Source organism: Lathyrus oleraceus, chromosome 3 (genome assembly GCF_024323335.1).
Source record: "Lathyrus oleraceus cultivar Zhongwan6 chromosome 3, CAAS_Psat_ZW6_1.0, whole genome shotgun sequence".
Taxonomy (NCBI): domain Eukaryota; kingdom Viridiplantae; phylum Streptophyta; class Magnoliopsida; order Fabales; family Fabaceae; genus Lathyrus; species Lathyrus oleraceus.
In genome coordinates, this window is record NC_066581.1 from 163,827,576 (window position 1) to 163,847,946 (window position 20,371).

The 20,371-nt window shown below is 36.4% G+C and overlaps 1 protein-coding gene across 3 annotated transcripts; it reads left to right on the forward strand.

Moving 5' to 3' along the window:
- Nucleotides 1-1,198: 1,198 nt before the first annotated feature.
- LOC127126012 (phospholipid--sterol O-acyltransferase) lies at nt 1,199-19,096 on the forward strand. 3 transcript variants are annotated; one of them, XM_051054872.1, is made up of 16 exons: nt 1,203-1,814; nt 2,154-2,289; nt 2,382-2,526; nt 3,505-3,674; nt 3,770-3,846; nt 4,414-4,627; nt 4,719-4,893; nt 5,536-5,635; nt 7,680-7,774; nt 8,176-8,227; nt 8,320-8,391; nt 9,009-9,177; nt 15,814-15,918; nt 15,989-16,073; nt 17,129-17,218; nt 17,297-18,382. In XM_051054872.1, exons 1-15 carry the CDS (start codon nt 1,593-1,595, stop codon nt 17,208-17,210), a joined length of 1,899 nt encoding a protein of 632 aa, XP_050910829.1. In that variant the 5' UTR covers nt 1,203-1,592; the 3' UTR covers nt 17,211-17,218; nt 17,297-18,382. The 3 variants fall into 3 exon arrangements, 2 of the variants coding, with proteins under 2 accessions (XP_050910829.1, XP_050910828.1); XM_051054871.1 differs by lacking the exon at nt 17,297-18,382 and adding an exon at nt 18,390-19,096 and having other exon boundaries at nt 1,204-1,814; XR_007804870.1 differs by lacking the exons at nt 17,129-17,218; nt 17,297-18,382 and having other exon boundaries at nt 1,199-1,814; nt 15,824-15,918.
- Nucleotides 19,097-20,371: the final 1,275 nt, after the last annotated feature.

A 20,371-nucleotide genomic window follows, 5' to 3' on the forward strand; every position in this document is an offset into this window, starting at 1 on the left:
GAGTCAGACGCACATGTTGTTGGATGCTTCTGCGGGAGGCACGATCCGATCTATGACCGAACCACAAGTGAAAAACCTTATTGAGAAGATGTGCTTGAATGAATAACGTTTAAAGAGCGAAAGGTCGGTACAAATTGAAACGGTGGGCACGCCTAAAGGTATGTTAGTTGTTGATACCCATACTGCACTTTTAGCTCAAATTGAATTGTTAAATAAAAAATTAGCTGAAAGCTGCTTAAGTAAAGCTTATGTGATCTAGGTACAAACACTTATGTGTGATTTATGTGGAGGAGAACATGCAAATGGAATATGCTATTTGGAAGGGTCAAATGAAGAAGTCCAATTTGCTAATTTTTAGAAGAATAACCCTTATTGCAACATTTACGATCCGAGATGGAAAGATCATCCGAATTTCCGTTGGAGCAATAACCAAAATTTAAGTGATAATCAAGGTATGCAACAAGGCCAACAATATCCATTCCAAAAGAAAAATCTTCACAGCTGGAAGAGACCTTGCAAAACTTCATTAAAGTCACTTAAAATAGTTTTGATCAGGTGGATAAGAAACACGAGATAATGAGTAGAACTGTGTTGGCATCTCTAATTGATCGAAACCCCAAGTCACCTAGCTTTATTGGATGAATGATTTTTTTCCAGCCAACCAAATGAATCCATGTGGTGTTAGTACCCTCCCGAATAAAATTACGAGTCATTCGATTAATAATGTCACAAATGTTGAAGGAGTCAAGTGATTTGCATGTAATAAAAGAGGATGAATACGAGAATCAAGGTAACAAGAGCTAATATACTAGGTTTGTTGAGAAGTTTGATTTTCTAAAATACTATTCGATGCACATCGAAATTTGAATGACAATAATTTTTATTATATTTGATGTATCGGAATCTAATCGTCATAAGGTTAATTTTATTTAAATGCAAGAGTATGGAGGGACATTATGTGTGAGGTGAAGAAAAATGTGCCACTGATTAAAAAATTTTTTGGACCGAATTTAATGTATGGTTTTTTCCATTTAATTTTTCTAAATTTTAAACTTGTTTTTTTCAGTCAAATGTTTTTTCCTCATCTTTTCTTTAGTTGCTAAATTTATTTGATTACATAATTTAGACTAGTAAGAGAAAAGATTGGCGTGGTAATTGTGAAGTTCTTTCTGTCCGTGTTTACACAAACGGAAATCAACCTTGAAAAAAGGAATGATAGAGTTCCATTTGCAGAAATAGTCTCATAACAGCGACATAACCTCCACTCGTCATCCCCACACCCAATCAGCTCCCAACAACTTTTCCCTGCCCATTTCGCCCACTTTTCCTCTTTCTAGATCAAACAAAAAGAGGAATATAATCACAGCTTCACATCTTTGGGAAGAAAAAAAAAACCCATAATTCAACTTTCAAAACCGAGAAGGGTCAAATCAAACTCAACACAAAAAGCCATAATGAATCCATATTGATTATTCAATTACTATTCGCAACTTCCCAACTAGTAATAATAAATAAGTAACCATTAACTAATTAACCAATCGTCAGGGTCAGACTCAGACTCAGAGTTACATTTTCTCTCTATCGCTCCCGCAATGCCGAACAAACCGCTTCTCTGCTTCTCCGTTCTCCTCGCGTTTCTCGCCGTTGCCGGAGGTGACTCCGGCGAAGCCGCCGAACTCGACTACTCCAAGCTTTCCGGTATTATAATCCCAGGCTTCGCGTCTACTCAGCTTCGAGCATGGTCTATTCTGGATTGTCCTTACTCTCCGCTCGATTTCAATCCTCTCGATTTGGTTTGGCTCGACACTACGAAAGTACGTTGCAATCTCTTTTTCTCTAACTTCATTTTTTTGACGTCGTTTTGCGTTCTTGTGTGCGAGGATTGAATCTCGCAGTGCATATCTCTTGATGAAAAGAAGAAGAAACAGAAAAGCAAGAACGCGAGAATTTATTTTCTACTTTGTGAAATGTTTTTGCCTGCAGTTACAGTTTTATCGATTCTGTTATAATTGTATGCATGTGGACGAAGACGTAGATTCTGAATGAATTCTTTTGCAAGAATATCAACTATTTAAAGAATTTGTGCATATTTATTTGTTCTGCTGCAACGCAGTTCTGAAATCAGCACTTACGAGAATTTGTTGGTTTTGCAGCTTCTTTCAGCTGTGAATTGCTGGCTTAAGTGCATGTTGCTGGATCCTTACAACCAGACAGATCATCCTGATTGTAAGTCACGTCCTGATAGTGGTCTTTCGGGAATTACTGAACTCGATCCAGGTTATATAACAGGTGAGTTTTGTATCTCGATTTCATGTGTAGAATGTGTTTCTATCATGTATTTGGCCTAGTTAAGTTTCATGATGTGTTTTATTTATTTGCAGGACCTCTTTCTTCTATATGGAAAGAATGGATTAAGTGGTGTATTGAATTTGGCATAGAAGCTAATGCAATAATGGCTGTTCCTTACGATTGGAGACTTTCACCCTCCATACTTGAAGAACGAGATATTTACTTTCATAAGCTTAAGTATGTCTCTACATCTTTGCATCTGGCTCACTTAGTTTGCTGTCATTGTCTGCTATTATATGGATAGAAATGATTGTTTGTTATGAATTGTATTCAAAATTGCAGTAGGCATTGTAGTGTCTAACTAGATCATCTATCATGATAGTGTATGTATGGCACATTAATAATGTTTTCATTTAGCTGATTTGTACATTTTGGTTAGGGGCCAATTTGTTTATAATCAACAATTAATTTTCCAGTGCTTAAAAGTTTGCCTAGACGTGTTACTGGTAGTAATAAATCTTACTGCATGGTCTGTAAAATTGCATGCTTGAATCTACACAAACTAAATAAACAAATATTATGCTCGTTCTACCTGGAGTATAAGGGAAGTTTAAGAGATAATGGCATGAAATAGAAAGAGCTGATGGAATTGAAAATAGCTACTTCCCCATACTCTCCAATGATCAATGAGGGGACAAAGCAAAGGTTGTGATCATAAAATTTTACCATAAGCTTGCTTTGTCTAAATAACCATACATACAGCGAAAATGCTAAACAACGATTTTAAGTTTCTAAGACAATATAAAACCTAAGTCCAGTCACCAGCCTCTCAATTTGGAGGGAGAAAGTGTTTGAAGGAGAAAGTGTTTGAAGGGGAATAGTTAAGTTGATTCAACAATCTTAGGTTTTGGGTAGTAAATGGATGGATTGGAGGTGAAAGGCACATTTCAGTCGTTCATCATCCTGTTTTACAATCTTTTTGTGAAGAGGCAAAGTGTTCAAATTACATTTGATGTTGTTAAGTATATACTAGAATATTTTTTTGTGAAATTCATTATCATAGGAGAGTTCAAATAATATCTGTACACCAGAATATAGATTCTCCATTTCAAAGCCGAGTTTTGTTTTGCTCAAACTGTCAGGCAGTTAGATGAAATTAGTTTGTTAATTGCAACGAGGATATTTACATTTTTCAATTTGTATTTCTTTTTGCAGATTGACATTTGAGACCGCTTTCAAACTTCGAGGGGGCCCATCTTTAGTTTTTGCCCATTCATTGGGTAATAATGTTTTTCGTTATTTCTTAGAGTGGTTGAAGCTAGAAATTGCCCCAAAACATTATAACGAATGGCTGGATCAACATATTCATGCCTATTTTGCTGTTGGTATGACTGACTTATGTGCATTTTTGACAGTTAATGGTATTTCTGATGATTATATATCAATGTGCTAATTTTCCTTCTCTGATTGGTTGTCTTAGGAGCTCCCCTTCTGGGTGCAACTGAAACCATTGAAGCAACACTTTCTGGATTCACATTTGGTCTTCCAGTATCTGAGGTTACCTTCTAATTTTTGTAACTTAACTTTTCTTTTGGATTTGTTTGTCTGTTAATTTATCTAGGTTTATGCTGTCCAAAATCATTTTTCTGTTGTTCTTTCATATATTACCTTCTAGCATTGTATACTTCTAAGTTCTAAGTCCTTTATTGTTCAACTCGATTCAAAACTAGTTTAGCACTGACCATTGATAGAAAGTCTTCTTCAATTGGGTATCATCATAATGCATTCATATAGAAAGTAAGCAGAAAACACTTCTCTAAACAGCGAGCTGGATATTTGTAGAAAATAGCAGCTTGAGTTCATGGTTGTGCATTGCATCCTGCCTGATTATCAAGGATGATTGAAATGACTTGAGTACATGGTTGTGCATTGCATCCTGCTTGATTGTCAGGAATGATTGAACTGATAGTACCTTGTTATTCTATCATCCTCCAAATCTCGACAATAATCAACTGCTATTGGTTAATAGATGGAATGATTTGGACATATTCCATGCTTAATATTACGCATGCGGTTTTATTCCCATCTTAATTCATGCTTATAATAACTTTTTTAAGGTACCAGGGAACAGCTCGGTTGATGTTCAACTCCTTTTCTTCGTCATTGTGGATGTTGCCTTTTTCCAAGTACTGTAGAACAAATAATAAGTATTGGAAGCATTTTTCTGGAGGACGGCAGGTAGGTAACCATACATATCATTGTGATGAGGAGGAGTTTAAGTCAAACTTTTCTGGATGGCCAACAAAGATAATCAACATTGAAATTCCTTCTAGCCGTGGTGAGACTGATGATCCTTTTGCATTTTCCAATGACCCATCTTGTTATGGTGCTAATGGTCCCCAACTGCCTTTTGTATCTTCTGCTTGCAGGATTTGATGCATATCCCACGTTTTCAGAAATACCTGGGACCAACTTGTCCGGAATGGAATGTGGACTGCCTATTCAATTATCTTTCTCAGCTCGTGAAATAGCGGATGGCTCCTTTTTCAAGGCAATTGAAGATTATGACCCAGACATCAAGAGGCTCTTGTACCAGTTAGAGAAGTGAGTGTTATCGCAATAAGTGTTCATTAGAATATAGGTTGATCATACATTTTGATCACTCTACATGAAATGCCAAAAATTGAGACTTCAAAAACTTTATCTTTTCTTAAGCTTAATGCAGAGTACGGGCATCTTCTACCTACCATGGAATTGCATCTTTTTTTTATATAATTTTTCTTTTAAGAATCTTAACAGCTCAAAGACTAAACATACGAAAGAGTCGTTTGATTGAACATATGTTCTTACAACACTATTGTTCTGAAGGACAGAAATTTGCAACTGAACTCTCCCTTCCTAAAAGTAAACAAGTTTAGCCTATTAGTTTTAATATGGTTGCAAGTTGCAACTGTAAGCTTTGAAAAGGAACTACAAATAAACAGGGGTGCGTTCATTTACCAAGAATTTATGTTTATGATTATAAATATAGAAACATATGTTTATCTTTTGCATTAGCTATCTTGAAATATAGGTTTTGACTTTTGGCTAGTATGTGTTCTAACAGCGAATTTTCCCGTGTTATAAAATTTCTACTTCTAATTATTTATTTTTTGTCCCATTCTTTACTGCTACACAACTTTATTCTGCTATTTGTATACTGTCATGTTATTGAATGCTTTAGATCTGCTATCTGTAATGTTTCAGATCATACCTTGGTGATCCTGTTCTTAATCCACTTACACCTTGGGACCGGCCACCGTTAAAAAATGTCTTCTGTATATATGGCAGTAATTCAAAGACAAAGGTACATTAGCATTATTTCTAGTGTCACCCAACCACAACCACAAATACTAAAGAGTTCCATTTAAATTAAGTTTGATATTAGTTTAAAAAAAGTCTGAATACACGAACTTTGAAGTGTTGAAAGTTGAAAAGTAGCTATGTTATTCTTTGCGCCCCATTCTGTGGCTTGTTTTAGTTTAGAGCTCTGTCACTTTTGCTTTAGTTTACCATGTCTGATGTTGCTATTCAATTTCTTTATTTTTTTGAAGAAGTTGCAAATATCGGGCTTATGTATATTGACAACCTGCATAAATATACAATGTGTTTTATTTGGTTTTAGTATGGAATATTTGGTTATCACTACTACTTTTGTGATTTGCTGATTTATACTCTCCTTCATGTTTGTTTGCAACCCTTTACCTTATTCTTTTCTTCAGTATAGTTAGTTGTGTTAATAAGAGGCCAGTAGTAGAAATACAAAATATAGAAACATTTCATATTTAGTGGCAATAATGAAAGATTATTCTGGTCTCTCGTAAAATTCAATTATTTTAAAATTGTATAGAAACTTTCAAAACAATCATGTCTGTTTCCCTCTGTACCTGTGAAGCCCTCCGGACGCAGACATGGGACACCACAAGGACACGGACACGGACACGAGGACACCGGTAATATAAAAAACATAGGACACGGACACGACTATATATATATATATATATATATATATATATATATATATTAATAAAATAATGCAATTTATGAGCACAATTTATAAAGAGTTTAAAATGAGAACTAAAATTTATGTTTATTTTAAACTTAGTACTTTTAATCAACCAAAATAAGACATAAATCCACCAAAACAAACAAAGTACTTTGAATTAAGGAAAATTATCTAAAACAAAATTGTTGGAATTTCCGCCTTAATTGCGGTCCGCCCTTTAGTCACCTTAATTGTGGCATTTGTCTTGCCTTAATTGCAGCTCCCAACACCTTCATTGTGTTGGGTTTAAAGGGGGTGGATTTTTCCCGCATTGCTTGGAGATATGACATGTGTTGGGTTTATAAGTGGGGGCAATAATCACCTTACAAGCCGGTTTTGTAGGGATGGGTTATGCCCAACCTAAATTTTGAGAAAATGATACAAATCATATCATAGTCACTCCACATGGGAAAAATCAGCCTCTAAGTCTGACTCATCCAAGGACAAGTCAACAACTTCAAACTAGAGGAAGATAATCCAAACTCATATCCAACCACATCCCACATTTTAGTTTTCTCTTGATGATATTGGGGAGTGCTCTTTGATAGAAGTCGGGAACTAGGAGCACTCATCTCTATAAATATATATAACAATAAATATTCAACTAATAAACAATATAAAAAAATAAAGAACATTGGACAACATGATTCTAAAAAATATAAATTAATATTTATAATACTAAAAAATATAAAGAAAGAACTACGAGCACTTATGACTGTGAAATAATAACCTAACATAATTAATCGGAGTTAGTTTGAATAAACTTATTGGCACACACTATCAGAAAAATAAATGATAAAATATCTGTAACACAGTCTTCTTTCATTAGAAAATCTAAGATACCTTAAAATAATTGTAACACATCTTCTCTCATTAGAAAACCTAAGATACCTTAAAATAATTGTAATGCCCTCTGATAGCCGTGTCGGAGCTTCATAGCGCTGTACTATCCAGTCAGAAGCATTCTACATTCTAGAGAGACCTTTTATATGTGCTATATTCTGATCTTTGCTTCTTTGTGCTCATTGTTGAATACTGAATACTTTCTAGTGGTATAAGGGTGACACTTGCTTATTAGTACCTCAATCAATAACTTGCATTTCTCACATCTAAATTATTTTGAGCTTCATAAAAAATAAGGCCAACCGTCCAATCGTTTCTATATTAACTCTTTTTCTTACTGATTTTTCAATATTTTCTTGTATACTGAGATTCTTTATTTATGCATCGTAAGTCTCTGGGGTGTCTGTTATGAGATATTGTGCTGTTGTGAATCATGATTTTTGCTTAATAACTATCAAAATAGGTTGGTTACTACTTTGCCCCTAGCGGTAAGCCGTACCCAGATAACTGGATCATTACAGATGTCGTTTATGAGTATGAAGGATCTCTAGTCTCAAGGTAACTTTCATTTAGAAGTGATGGTTTTTTTTCAGTAGTAAACAGAATGAAAATTCTATTACTATCTATGTATCTCTTTTTATATTTGTCATGTTGCATAAAGTTGCACAAATATCTGTCTCTTCTGCACTTTATATTTGTGCCCATCTGTTCATTGCTGTGCCATTTCATCATAACCAGTTCTTACAAGAACAAAATCTAAATTAGCTTCTATCAGTCATCATCCTTTTTTGTTGGGTTTGGTGGTAGGGACGATTTGTTGGTTAGAATATCTGCAGTTAATTTTGCAAATTAATGAAAATTTTACAATGAAGTATGTATAGCGGGGAAGTGGTTCTACTATTACAGTTTTTATTTGTACATTTCCTAGATATTATATTTAAAGTGGTTTTAACTGTTAGGTCAGGGAATCTGGTTGAAGGGAACCCTGGAGCTATAAGTGGTGATGAGACGGTAAGTTTAAATTATTTTCCATTACTTTTTTTCATGATATACTGATCATCCCATCACCCCAATTGGATTACATAAAAACCAACCCTATACAGGTTCCATACAACTCCCTTTCCTGGTGCAAAAACTGGCTGGGTCCCAAGGTGAACATCACAAGAGCTCCTCAGGTATTATTGTCTAAGTCCAATTGATTTGCAAATGGGTTATTGATGTTTGTCTGGACATAGATTATTTTTTTGATGTCGCACGTCCTTATCTGCCTAAGTCTCAGATAGATGGGAGTTTTAAGGCCATAAGAAGTATTCACTAAAAAATAATTATATTGGTAAGGAAGATAATATGGAACTTGTTTTACAATTCATTATGTCTGTAGTGGTTAATTTGTTGGTGGCAGTGCTTGTTTTCATTTTTTAAACCCCTCCGACTCTTTAATTTTTATTTTTTGTATTCGTGCGCCATGGCACTGCTTTAGCATCAAGAGTCAAGAATCATGTTAGTTCTTCATTATGATGTGTCTAAAAGTTTATTGAAGTTGCTACGTATATTCTCAGACATTTTATTGAGTTACTTATGTAATATTTCCATCAATAAGCATCTCAAAGGGGAAGCCATCAAATTTAAGATATATTTTGATTTTGATTTAAGTAAATTAATCTTTATCTTTTCAAGTTTGATATTTCTTATAATGCCATTCTGTTTTTTATTGGCTTCAGTTAGTTCTATTTGCATTCATTGTTAATTGTATGGCAATGTTTATATTTTTTTATCTGCTTTAACATTTCAGTCAGAGCACGATGGCTCAGATGTACAGATTGATTTGAATGTGGAACATCACTATGGTGAAGATATTGTTCCAAACATGACTAGATTTCCTAGGGTTAAGTACATAACATATTATGAAGATTCTGAAAGTCTTCCGGGAAAGAGGACAGCAGTTTGGGAACTTGATAAAGGTGCATGCATGACTTGTCCTTAGTTGTCTTGGACTAACTAATGCTTTAATTTATGACTAAAATAAGGCCATGTAGATATGATGGCTACATAGACAAGTTTAACTGAATAATAGAGTAGTTTACTAATATGCCCTTCATTTTATTTTTCTATTCTGTTTTGCTGAGCTGTCAGCTTTGTTAGTGGTGTGCTGTTAGCTTGTTATGCGCCTCACACCTTTTCTGTTTTGGATTACATGGCTATATATAGTAGCCTCTTGTATTACTGTTCATCATATAATACAATGAGAGTTTCTTTTCATTCTCTCTCTTTACCTATTTCTATCATGGTATACAGAGCTTAAATTTTTTTCCGATCCATGGAATCTTTATTCCCTTCCTCTCAGGTGAAACTTTCTCACCTAATTTCTGTTAAGCTTGACGACAAGAACTTCAAACAGTGGAAGCAGCAGATTGATGGCGTCGTCCGTGGTCATCGTCTTCAACGCTTTGTCACTGTTCCGGTGATTCCGTCACCGTCTCCCTCAGATCCTGCATCTCACAGTGCGTTTCTTGAGTGGGAACAGCAGGATGCTCTCATCTGCACCTGGCTTCTCTCTACTATCTCCGATGCTCTCCTTCCTAAGCTCGTTGACTGCAAGCATGCGTGGCAGGTGTGGACAGAAGTTCATCGCTACTTTGATGTTCTTCTCTCCACCAAGGCTCGTCAACTTCGTTCAGAACTCCGGCGTCTTACGAAGGGTTCACTAACGATTACTGAGCTTATGACGCGTTCTCGTGACATCAGTGAGTCGCTAACCTCCATCGGTGATCCCGTTCCTCTTCGTAACCTAATTGAGATTGTTCTCGATTCGTTACCTGAGGATTATGATTCTATTGTCGCCGCCGTTAACAGCAAAGATGACGTTAGCTCCTTGGAAGAGTTGGAGTCTTCCTTGCTTGCTCATGAGTCGCGATTGGAGAAGCATCGCAAAGCTGCGATTACAGAACCTGCGACGGCGACGGTCAATCTCACTCAAGCAACACCTTCTCCTACTCCAGGCGCTTCTGATCAAGTCGTCTCCGAGGCGTTTCCTCAAGGAACGAGTCACGTCACCGCTAATGCTGAAAATCATTCCTATGGTGCACGTGGTGGTCGTTTTGGTCGTGGAGGAGGTCGTTTTGGGAAATCACCGTGTCAGATTTGTCACAAACCTGGTCATGATGCCTCTGTATGCTACTATCGTTATGCCAATTCCAGTGGTGCTAGTTATCCACATCATCGAGCTCCCTTCAATCCTTTTCACGTGGCTCCTCGTGCTGTTTATCCTGTGCCGCTTGCTTATGCTTCTCCCAGAGCTGCACCTCCCAGATCTTCTGCACCACAAGCCTTTTATGCAGGTACTGAAGCTAGCAGTGCAAACCAGTGGTGGTATCCTGACTCAGGAGCTTCTCATCATGTTACTCCTGATGCCTCTAATGTGTCTGACTCTGCCTCCGTGCCTGGAACTGAACAAGTTTTCATAGGTAACGGCCAAGGTTTGTCCATCAACTCTGTAGGTTCTATGTCTTTTCCCTTACCTCACAAACCTCATCTATCTCTCACTCTTAACAATCTCTTACATGTCCCTCACATCACCAAAAACCTTATGAGTGTGAGCAAATTTGCTCAAGATAATTCTGTATTTTTTGAATTTCATCCTAAGTTTTGTGTTGTCAAATCTCAGGCTACTTCTGAAGTCTTACTCAGTGGTCTTGTTGGTGCTGATGGCCTCTATAAATTCTCCAATCCAGCTGCTCCTCCGTTGTCCAAGTCTTCTTCCTCTTATAGTTCTAGTCATAGTTATCCTGCAACATACAATTGTAATGGTTCCTATAGGACAGATGTTACAGATTCTATATCTCAGTGTACTGAATCGGTTGCAAATCATACTATAAATCCTTTGTCTTCTTGTAATGAATCTTGCAATTATAATGTTACAAGTACCTTTTTCAATCCTTCTCTAAACTCTGTCAGTACTGTTTTACCTTCCTCACACTTTAATGCTGCAAATTCTATTGCATCCAATAAATATGTGCTTTGGCATACTAGGCTGGGACACCCCAATCATCATGCCCTCACTGAAATCTTCAAACTGTGTAATCAGTCCTTTCCATCTAAACCCCCTGCTGAGTTATGTCATGCTTGCTGCATTGGCAAGTCTCATAGACTTCCTTCTTCTTTATCTACCACAGTTTACTCTCATCCTTTTGAGCTGGTTGTATGTGATCTCTGGGGTCCTGCCCCTATGCAATCTTCCAGTGGTTATACCTATTTCCTAACCTGTATTGATGCCTTCTCTAGGTTTGTTTGGGTTTTTCCTCTCAAACTTAAGTCTGACACCATGGTTCAGTTTCTTCAGTTTAAAAAAATGGTTGAACTTCAGTTCAATTGTCCCATTAAATGTGTCCAAACTGATGGGGGAGGTGAGTTTAGGCCTCTTACCAAATATCTCACAGATTTAGGGATTGTTCACAGATTCACTTGTCCCCATACACATCACCAAAATGGCCTTGTTGAACGTAAGCACAGGCACATTGTTGAGACTGGCCTCACACTCCTTGCTCAGTCCACCCTTCCCTTAAAATTCTGGGATCATGCATTTGTCACAGCTGCATATCTCATTAACAGACTTCCTACACCTATACTTGACAATGTCTCACCTTATTTTAAATTACTTCACAAAAACCCTGACTATACTACCCTTAAAGTCTTTGGCTGTGCTTGTTATCCTTTCCTTCGTCCCTATAATTCTCATAAACTTGATTTTAGATCTCAACTGTGCATTTTCCTTGGATACTCTACCTCTCACAAAGGCTATAAATGCCTTGCTTCAGATGGTCGCATTTTTATTTCCAAGGATGTTGTTTTTAATGAAGCAAATTTTCCTTATTCCACCTTGGTTTCTTCTTCAAAATCTGTCTCTCTTCCTAACACTCCATCCTCTTCCTCTCCCTCTCTCAGTTTTCCTCCTGTTCCCTCTACTCCCTCTACTTCTAATCTGTCTTCTATGGCTTCTTCTTCCTCAAATTCTGCTTTTCCTCAACTTAGCAGTCCCACTATTCCTAATATTTCTCCAATCTCTTCTTCCTCTTCCTCTGCTGCTCCCTCTAACTACTCTTATTCTTCTGGTCAGCAACCTATCCCTCAACCTCTCACTGCCATTCCCATTACCTCTTCTCCTTCTTCCTCTCCTGCCCTCATTCTCTCTGATCCAGCTGAAGCTAGCACTCTTTCTCCCTCCTCTTCATATTCCTCTCCTTCAGTTGGTCCCTCCCCTGGCCCTAGTCCTATTTCCCACCCTGCTGCCACAGCTTTACCTTCCATTCACCCTCCAAACATTCACCCTATGCAAACTAGAGCCAAAAGAGGAATCACCCTTCCTAGACTTCACCCTACTCTATTAACAGCCCACCTTGTACCTACATCTGTTGAACAAGCCTTGGCTGCTCCTAACTGGTTTCAGGCCATGAAGGAAGAACATCAGGCACTGCTGAGAAATCAGACCTGGACTTTGGTGAAAGCTCCTGCTGGAAGGAAGCCTATTGGATGTAAGTGGGTGTTCAGGACTAAGGAGAATCCTGATGGTTCCATAAACAGGTATAAAGCCAGATTAGTGGCTAAAGGGTTCCATCAAAAGGCTGGTAATGATTTTCAAGAGACTTTCTCTCCTGTCATTAAACCTGTCACTGTGAGAATTGTTCTTTCTATTGCTGTTACAAACAGGTGGCCATTGCAGCAGATTGATGTTAACAATGCCTTCCTCAATGGCACTCTTGAAGAAGAAGTCTTTATGCAACAGCCCCCTGGCTTTGAAGTTGCTGACAACACTCTTGTTTGCAAGTTAAATAAGGCTATTTATGGTTTAAAACAGGCTCCTAGGGCCTGGTTTGATAAGCTAAAGTGTGCCTTGGTTCAACTCGGGTTTAAGGCTAGTAGATGTGATCCTAGCTTGTTTTTGTTGCATCAAGGTAAACTTCAGATTCTAATTCTGGTCTATGTAGATGATATAATCATCACGGGTAGTTCTGCTCCTTTTATAGCTTCCTTGATCAAGCATCTCAATAATTCTTTCTCTCTCAAACAGCTGGGACACCTTGATTATTTTCTAGGGATTCAAGTGACTCATCTCCCTAATGGTTCTCTTCTCTTATCTCAGACTAAGTACATCACAGATTTGCTTTCAAGGCTTAATATGTTGAATGCCAATGGCATGCCTACTCCCATGATCTCTAGCAGCAAATTGTCCAAGGTTGGGTCTGCTGCGGTTGATGACCCTACTCAGTTTCGGTCTGTGGTTGGTGCCCTTCAATATGCTACCTTAACTAGGCCAGAGATCTCTTTTTCAGTCAACAAAGTCTGTCAGTTTTTGTCCAATCCTTTAGAGGATCATTGGAAGGCTGTTAAAAGAATCTTAAGGTACCTAAGTGGTACTCTGCACCATGGTCTTCTCCTTCAGCCTGCTCCTATTCAGCAACCAATGCAGTTGCTAGGGTTCTGTGATGCAGACTGGGCATCAGACCCTGATGACCGGAGATCTACTTCAGGGGCCTGCATATATCTTGGGCCTAATGTTGTTTCCTGGTGGTCCAAAAAGCAACAGCTTGTTGCAAGGTCCAGTGCTGAGGCGGAATATCGCAGTATGGCTCAGCTAGCTGCTGAACTCATTTGGATTCAGTCCTTGCTTAAGGAACTCCATTATTCCTCTCAAGTTCCCAAGATCTTGTGTGATAACTTGAGCACTGTTACTTTGGCTCACAATCCTATTCTTCACAACAGGACTAAGCATATGGAGCTTGATATTTTCTTTCTGCGAGAGAAAGTACTCAGCAAAAGTCTGACTGTTGTTCATGTACCAGCTCAAGATCAATGGGCTGACATTCTCACTAAGCCCCTCTCTGCTGCCAAGTTTGTTCCTCTTCGTTCCAAGTTGCGTGTGTATGATAAGGCTACTTTGACCAGTCTGCCATCAGCTTCTAAGGGGGACTAATAGAGTAGTTTACTAATATGCCCTTCATTTTATTTTTCTATTCTGTTTTGCTGAGCTGTCAGCTTTGTTAGTGGTGTGCTGTTAGCTTGTTATGCGCCTCACACCTTTTCTGTTTTGGATTACATGGCTATATATAGTAGCCTCTTGTATTACTGTTCATCATATAATACAATGAGAGTTTCTTTTCATTCTCTCTCTTTACCTATTTCTATCACTGAATGTATCCGTATTTTGTCAACTACTGACTCAATCTAGAAGTCAATGCTCAGAAGTTTTATTACCGCCTAAAGAACTCATTCAATAATCAAGAGCAAAAGAATAGTGTTTGGTTGGGAGAAAATAGAGGGGAAGAGGAGGAAGACACAATTTTAAATTTCCTCCTCACTCAATTTTGTTGAGGAGTGGAAAGTGGAGCCGAATTCCTTCTCACTCAATTTTGGATCTCCTCCAATAATGGGGGGATTTGGAGGATAGAGAAGCCGGTTTTTTAATATTTAGGCTAAACTACAGTTAGTCCCTTAAGTTATTTTTTGGGTGCTTAAGTTTCTTTCATTCTATTTAAGTCTCTTAAGTTACAAGCATTAGGAACTTTGTCCCTTAAGGTTTTTTTTGGGGTTGTATTTAGTCTCTAAAGTTACAAATGTTAGACACTCTACCCTTTCTGGGGATTTGGAGGATAGAGAAGCCGGTTTTTTAATATTTAGGCTAAACTACAGTTAGTCCCTTAAGTTATTTTTTGGGTGCTTAAGTTTCTTTCATTCTATTTAAGTCTCTTAAGTTACAAGCATTAGGAACTTTGTCCCTTAAGGTTTTTTTTGGGGTTGTATTTAGTCTCTAAAGTTACAAATGTTAGACACTCTACCCTTTCTGCCACTTTTTTTATTAGAGTCCCTCGAGTGTTTCCTACGTGACATTACGTTTTGGTGATTAGGCGTTTGACTCAACAAAAAGAAAAAAACATAGGAAACATTTGACACACACAAACAGAAAACGGATAAAAATGACCAAAATGTCTTGATGCTTATAATTTAAGGGACCAAAATGAAACAAAAAAAACTTAAGTGACCAAAGTGTCTAACGTTTGTAAGTTAAAAGTCCAAAATAAAATGAAAAAAACTTATGAGACCAAAGTAAAACTTAAAAATAGTTTAAGGGACCAAAATGTATTTTAACTTAAAATTTAAATACATTGACTAAAGTATCTTTGCATAAAATATACTATAAAAATTTATAACGGAAAAAGTATATCAACTATTTCCCTATATTAAAATCCCTCTACTCCCCTCTCTTCGTCTCAGTCAACAAAATATCTAATTAAATCTCTTCTCTCCCTTCCCCTCTATTCCATTCAAAATCAAGCTCTCCCCTTTCTGCCACTTGTTTGAGCCAAACAAATGCTCAAGGTTTCAAAAATTTTAATTAAATATTCTAGTGGTGAAAAGTTTAGTTAAATGTTATGTATTAACCCAAGAAAAAGGTCATTTATCTTTCACTAATTATCAGTTTCTTAATAAACTAAAAGTTTGTATTGCTATTATTTTTTATGGACGAGCAAGAATTCAGATGTTAGAACCTAAAGTGTCATACTATAAAATTTACATACAGGTAAATTGACACTATATTCTTGTAGCAAATCACAGGAACATTGTTAGATCATCAGTGTTAATGAGGGAATTATGGCTTGAGATGTGGCGTGATATCCATCCTGAGGCAAGATCAGAGTTTGTCACAAAAGGTATTTCATAATATTTGTAAACAAATTTCAACAATTTAGCTGATAATAACCAATTATTATGCCATTATAGCTAAGCGTGGACCTCTAAGAAATGAGGACTGCTATTGGGATTATGGGAAAGCTCGCTGTGCATGGCCAGAGTATTGTGAATACAGGTTGTTTTTTTCTCATCCATTTAAGGCCTAAGTTATTTTTCAGGCCCAGGTTCACAAAATGGGTAATGGAGGATTTATGATTCCAGGTTCTCAAAATGGATAATGCACTAGTATTTGAGTTAGCTGAATTAACCGGAAGTCCATGACTCCCAAATTTGTTAATTTTTTCTAAATTGGAAATTTGTACATCAAAATTAGGGATGCCAATTGGATCCAAACACAATGTTAACCTGTAAAAAAATTCCCCACAATGATTTGGGTTTTTATTCATCAAATGGATCTCGGTAATTACCCTAAAGAGTTTGGAGTGTGTGAGTACGAGCATTGCATTACCCAATTTCATGATGCCCACACAATACATTTTATACCTAGGATTGAAAGGTTCTTCTTCATTTTACTGTTTTTTATATTTCGATTAGTATTAGAGCAATTTTTTTTACTGTATTAGCTTGTAATAGAAGAGAGATAAAAAAGCTTGTAACAAAAGATACACATTAAGAGGGGAAACATTTTTCATTTAACTAGAGCAAAGGTAAACAGGTTGTTAAAAATAGTCCCACATCGGACAATATATATGGCCTCAACATGGGCTTATAAGTGGAGGCAATCCTCACCTTACAAACCGGTTTTGTAAGGTCGAGTTAGGCCCAACCCACATATTCTAAGATGGTATCAGAGCCCGGTTTAAGATCCATTGGGCCACCCACCATTTAGTTCCATGGCCCAGACGCAAATCCTGGGCGTGAGAGGGGGTTTTAAAAATAGTCCCACATCGGACAATATATGGCCTGGACACGTGGTTATAAGTGGGGGCAATCCTCACCTTACAAGGCGGTTTTATAGGATCGAGTTAGACCCAACACACATATTATAAGACAGATATAGACATTAAAGTTTGCTACCTCTGGATTTTAGTCAACCTGTTCAAGTATAGGCCTGTTTCTTAAGTGCGGGTATGGCCAACCCTAAGTTGGAATTGTTCTTAACATATCTTATCCTGGCTTACTTATTTTTTCTTTTAATTCCTTAAATATGTCAAATGTATGATAATGCAGATATGTTTTTGGTGATGTTCACTTGGGACAAAGCTGCAGGTTGAAATATACTTCAGCTGATTTGTTGTTGCACTATTTGTAAATAAGAAGGTACTTTCTTTCATGCTCTGTGTGATTATTTTGTTCATCTCCTTTTTTTCTTGCTTGAACATACATTGCTATATCAAGGGCAAAGCCTTGGTGCAACAGTATGGTCGATGCCTTGTGGGTTGAAGGTCACGGGGGTCAAAACTTAGAAATATCCCCCCTCTTGCGGGGTAAGACTTGCATGTATCTACTTCACCTGTGAGGGTAAGACTGTATATATCTATCCTCTCCAGCCTCCACCTGTTGGGAGCGTTGTACAACGGGCGGGCCTATGCACAGTTATATGACCGTTACAAATTGCTCTGTTTCTGCAACTTAAAAGCTTCCATTATTTGGTCCTTGGTGGTCATTCCCTCCTGTCAGGCCATTCTCTTGACAAATCTTTATTATTTCTGTTACCAATTTGCTTGAACATAGATTTAACTTGTATAAATGCATGTTTAGCTTCCCTGAGTTGCTTTTTTACATTAATATGCAACATGATTAAAGAAATTAACTATTAATTATTGTTGCCAAATTGTGAAGGCAACATTTATATTAAGATATATGCTTTGTTTAAGAGTTTGTTATTTTTCTGTTAATAATACACTGCTTGTAATTCGCATAGTATATCTGATAATGTAAAACTATATCAGAAAAAAACACTTTACTCTGCATGATTAAGTTGTTCTTTCAGATCAATTCAGTTTCTTAATTCATTTCCTTTATTCAGATACTTTACCTCTTCTCGTTCTAGCTTCACACATTTTAGACACCTGAAGTAAACTTGCTTAATTAGAAGTTAGAACATTTATTTGACCACAAACTCAGAATCTAAGACAGAATGCATACTAAACCACTGTGTGCAAGGCAAAAAATGAGAGATTGAAAATGCAGTTGGTCAAAGACAATTTTAATATAGTATGTAGGTATATGCAATCAGTTTTCTACCCAATAATAGTAGACCAGTAATGCTAAGATGAAATTCTCAATATGGCTTTACATTTTGGAGTGTATTTCAGTAAAAGGTAACGGGCTCTCAGAAATAACAATAACCTTACCTTCTTTTCCTTTCCGACATTTAATGGCTTAAGCATACAGTCATCATATATAGTAGTCCATTTATATATAGACTAGTGGTTACATTTATCTTTGGTTTTATTGTTATGATAAGCTTTCTGTTTTTTCTTCTCAGAATTTTTGATGCTGGTAGGATCAATTTGTTCCCCTGGATGGCACGTTACACTTGAATCTCAGAATTCCTCATTGATTTTTGGAATTTGGCCATTCTTCTGCTTGGTAGACTTACTGCGCTACTGTGTTCCAGCAAATTCTTTGCTTGCTTGTTTGGAACTTCGGCTCGACTTCATAACTTTCTTTATCCACTTCACAATTTGTACAGTATATCTGGGGCAGAATAATGTAGTATTCTACTGTTCCTAGTAACCGGCATGGGGCATCTCCCACTGATATATATTACGGGAGGCATATGGTATTCGTCAGCATATGCTCAACCAAACGAAGTTCAGGCTATTACCTTACATTTGTTGTAGCACAATTTACACTGCTATTAAGCTAGGTGCAACTTTTTCTTCTGGTTACTTAAGTAACCAGCTCCTACTTTTCCATCCTGGGAGATAACAGGCCATAATTTTGGTGGATCTGTACATCATTATTTGTCAATTGGTTGACAATGTTATCTATCTAGGAAACATACAAGCTACCGTTATATGTTAATCCATTCTTAGAAAAAGTTGATTTTGAAAATGAGAATACGTAGTTGAGAAATTGTACCAGAAAAAAGTGGCTCAGATATTGTACCAAAAAGGGAGAAAAAAGAGAGGAAGTGGCTCAGAGATACAAGCTTAAAGCAATGCAACTATAACATTTTATTTCTTTTTAGTACAACTATAGCAATTTCATATTTCATAATGAAACAATATTTAAATAAAAAAACACAGTTTATCGGTATCAAGTGTTGCTGCTCCCTGCATTTCAAAATGACATGCATTTAAATTTTTAACATATATATTAGAAAATGCAATTAATAAAAAAGAGTATACTCTCTTTTTTTAATTTTTTTTGTCTTAAATTATTTGTCTCTTTAAAATACTATTTATTATTTATTTACATTAATTTATCTTTTATTTATTGTATTATTGACTATGTAATTATTTCATTATTTATTATTAATATAGTTACTTTAATAAATGACACTTATTTTATTATTGAAATTAACATAATAAATTATTACTTTAAAAAGTGTGAAAATCTCAAAGAGAACACCTATTAGACGGAGAGAGTAACAACTTTATTAAATTATCTTTATTAATTATGTGCGTGTCATGTTGTAAATATAAATTGAGATACAATGTTTTGAAAGTGTTGTTTTTTGGATTTTGAAAATAGCCACAAAAAAAGTTAGCTGTATGAGTCGCGGAACAATTTGCTCTCTTTTAGACGTTTTGCGACAATGTTCAAAGTTATTCAAAGCAGACGAACTACCGTGCCACCTTCAGGATAAAACAACTCAGTTATCTATTGTATGGATACTACTTACACGGTAGATAATCCAAAAATTATACTTGATAATTTTTCAACTCAAACGAAGAGAAATTAACATAATTCTCTAAAGGAAATTCAAGAAAGGACTTGAAAAATTCAATGAGTAGAAAGAAAGGAGGGAGAAGTTGGTGCTTTGACAATTCGAAAGACGCATAATTATGAGATTGAGGAAAGAAAAATTCAAAATAAATTTTTGATGTGTTTTGGAACGAAATAGGGAATTTCCCTATATAATGAAGTGTACTAGCGAAGATATCTCACATAAACAATGTATGACTAATGAGTTTTTTCAACTACCACACAATATGGTACTTAAGTAACTTTTTCAAATTCATCTCTCTATATTGGAATATTGACATAATGTTCCACAATCCACCACTTGAATTTAAAAAAGTATTTCAGAAGTAACGTCAAACGTTTCTAAGATTATGCATAAAGAAAGGTGTCTACGACTTGAACCTTTGCGTAACAAGTAAGATTATGGTTCAACAAGAGTGACACATGTTGGAACAAGATTTGTCCACATCCCTTGGGTTTTGATGATGACAAAATACTTAAAGAACAAGTGGATATACTAACATTTGTTCAAGTATGCATGATCACAAACTTAGT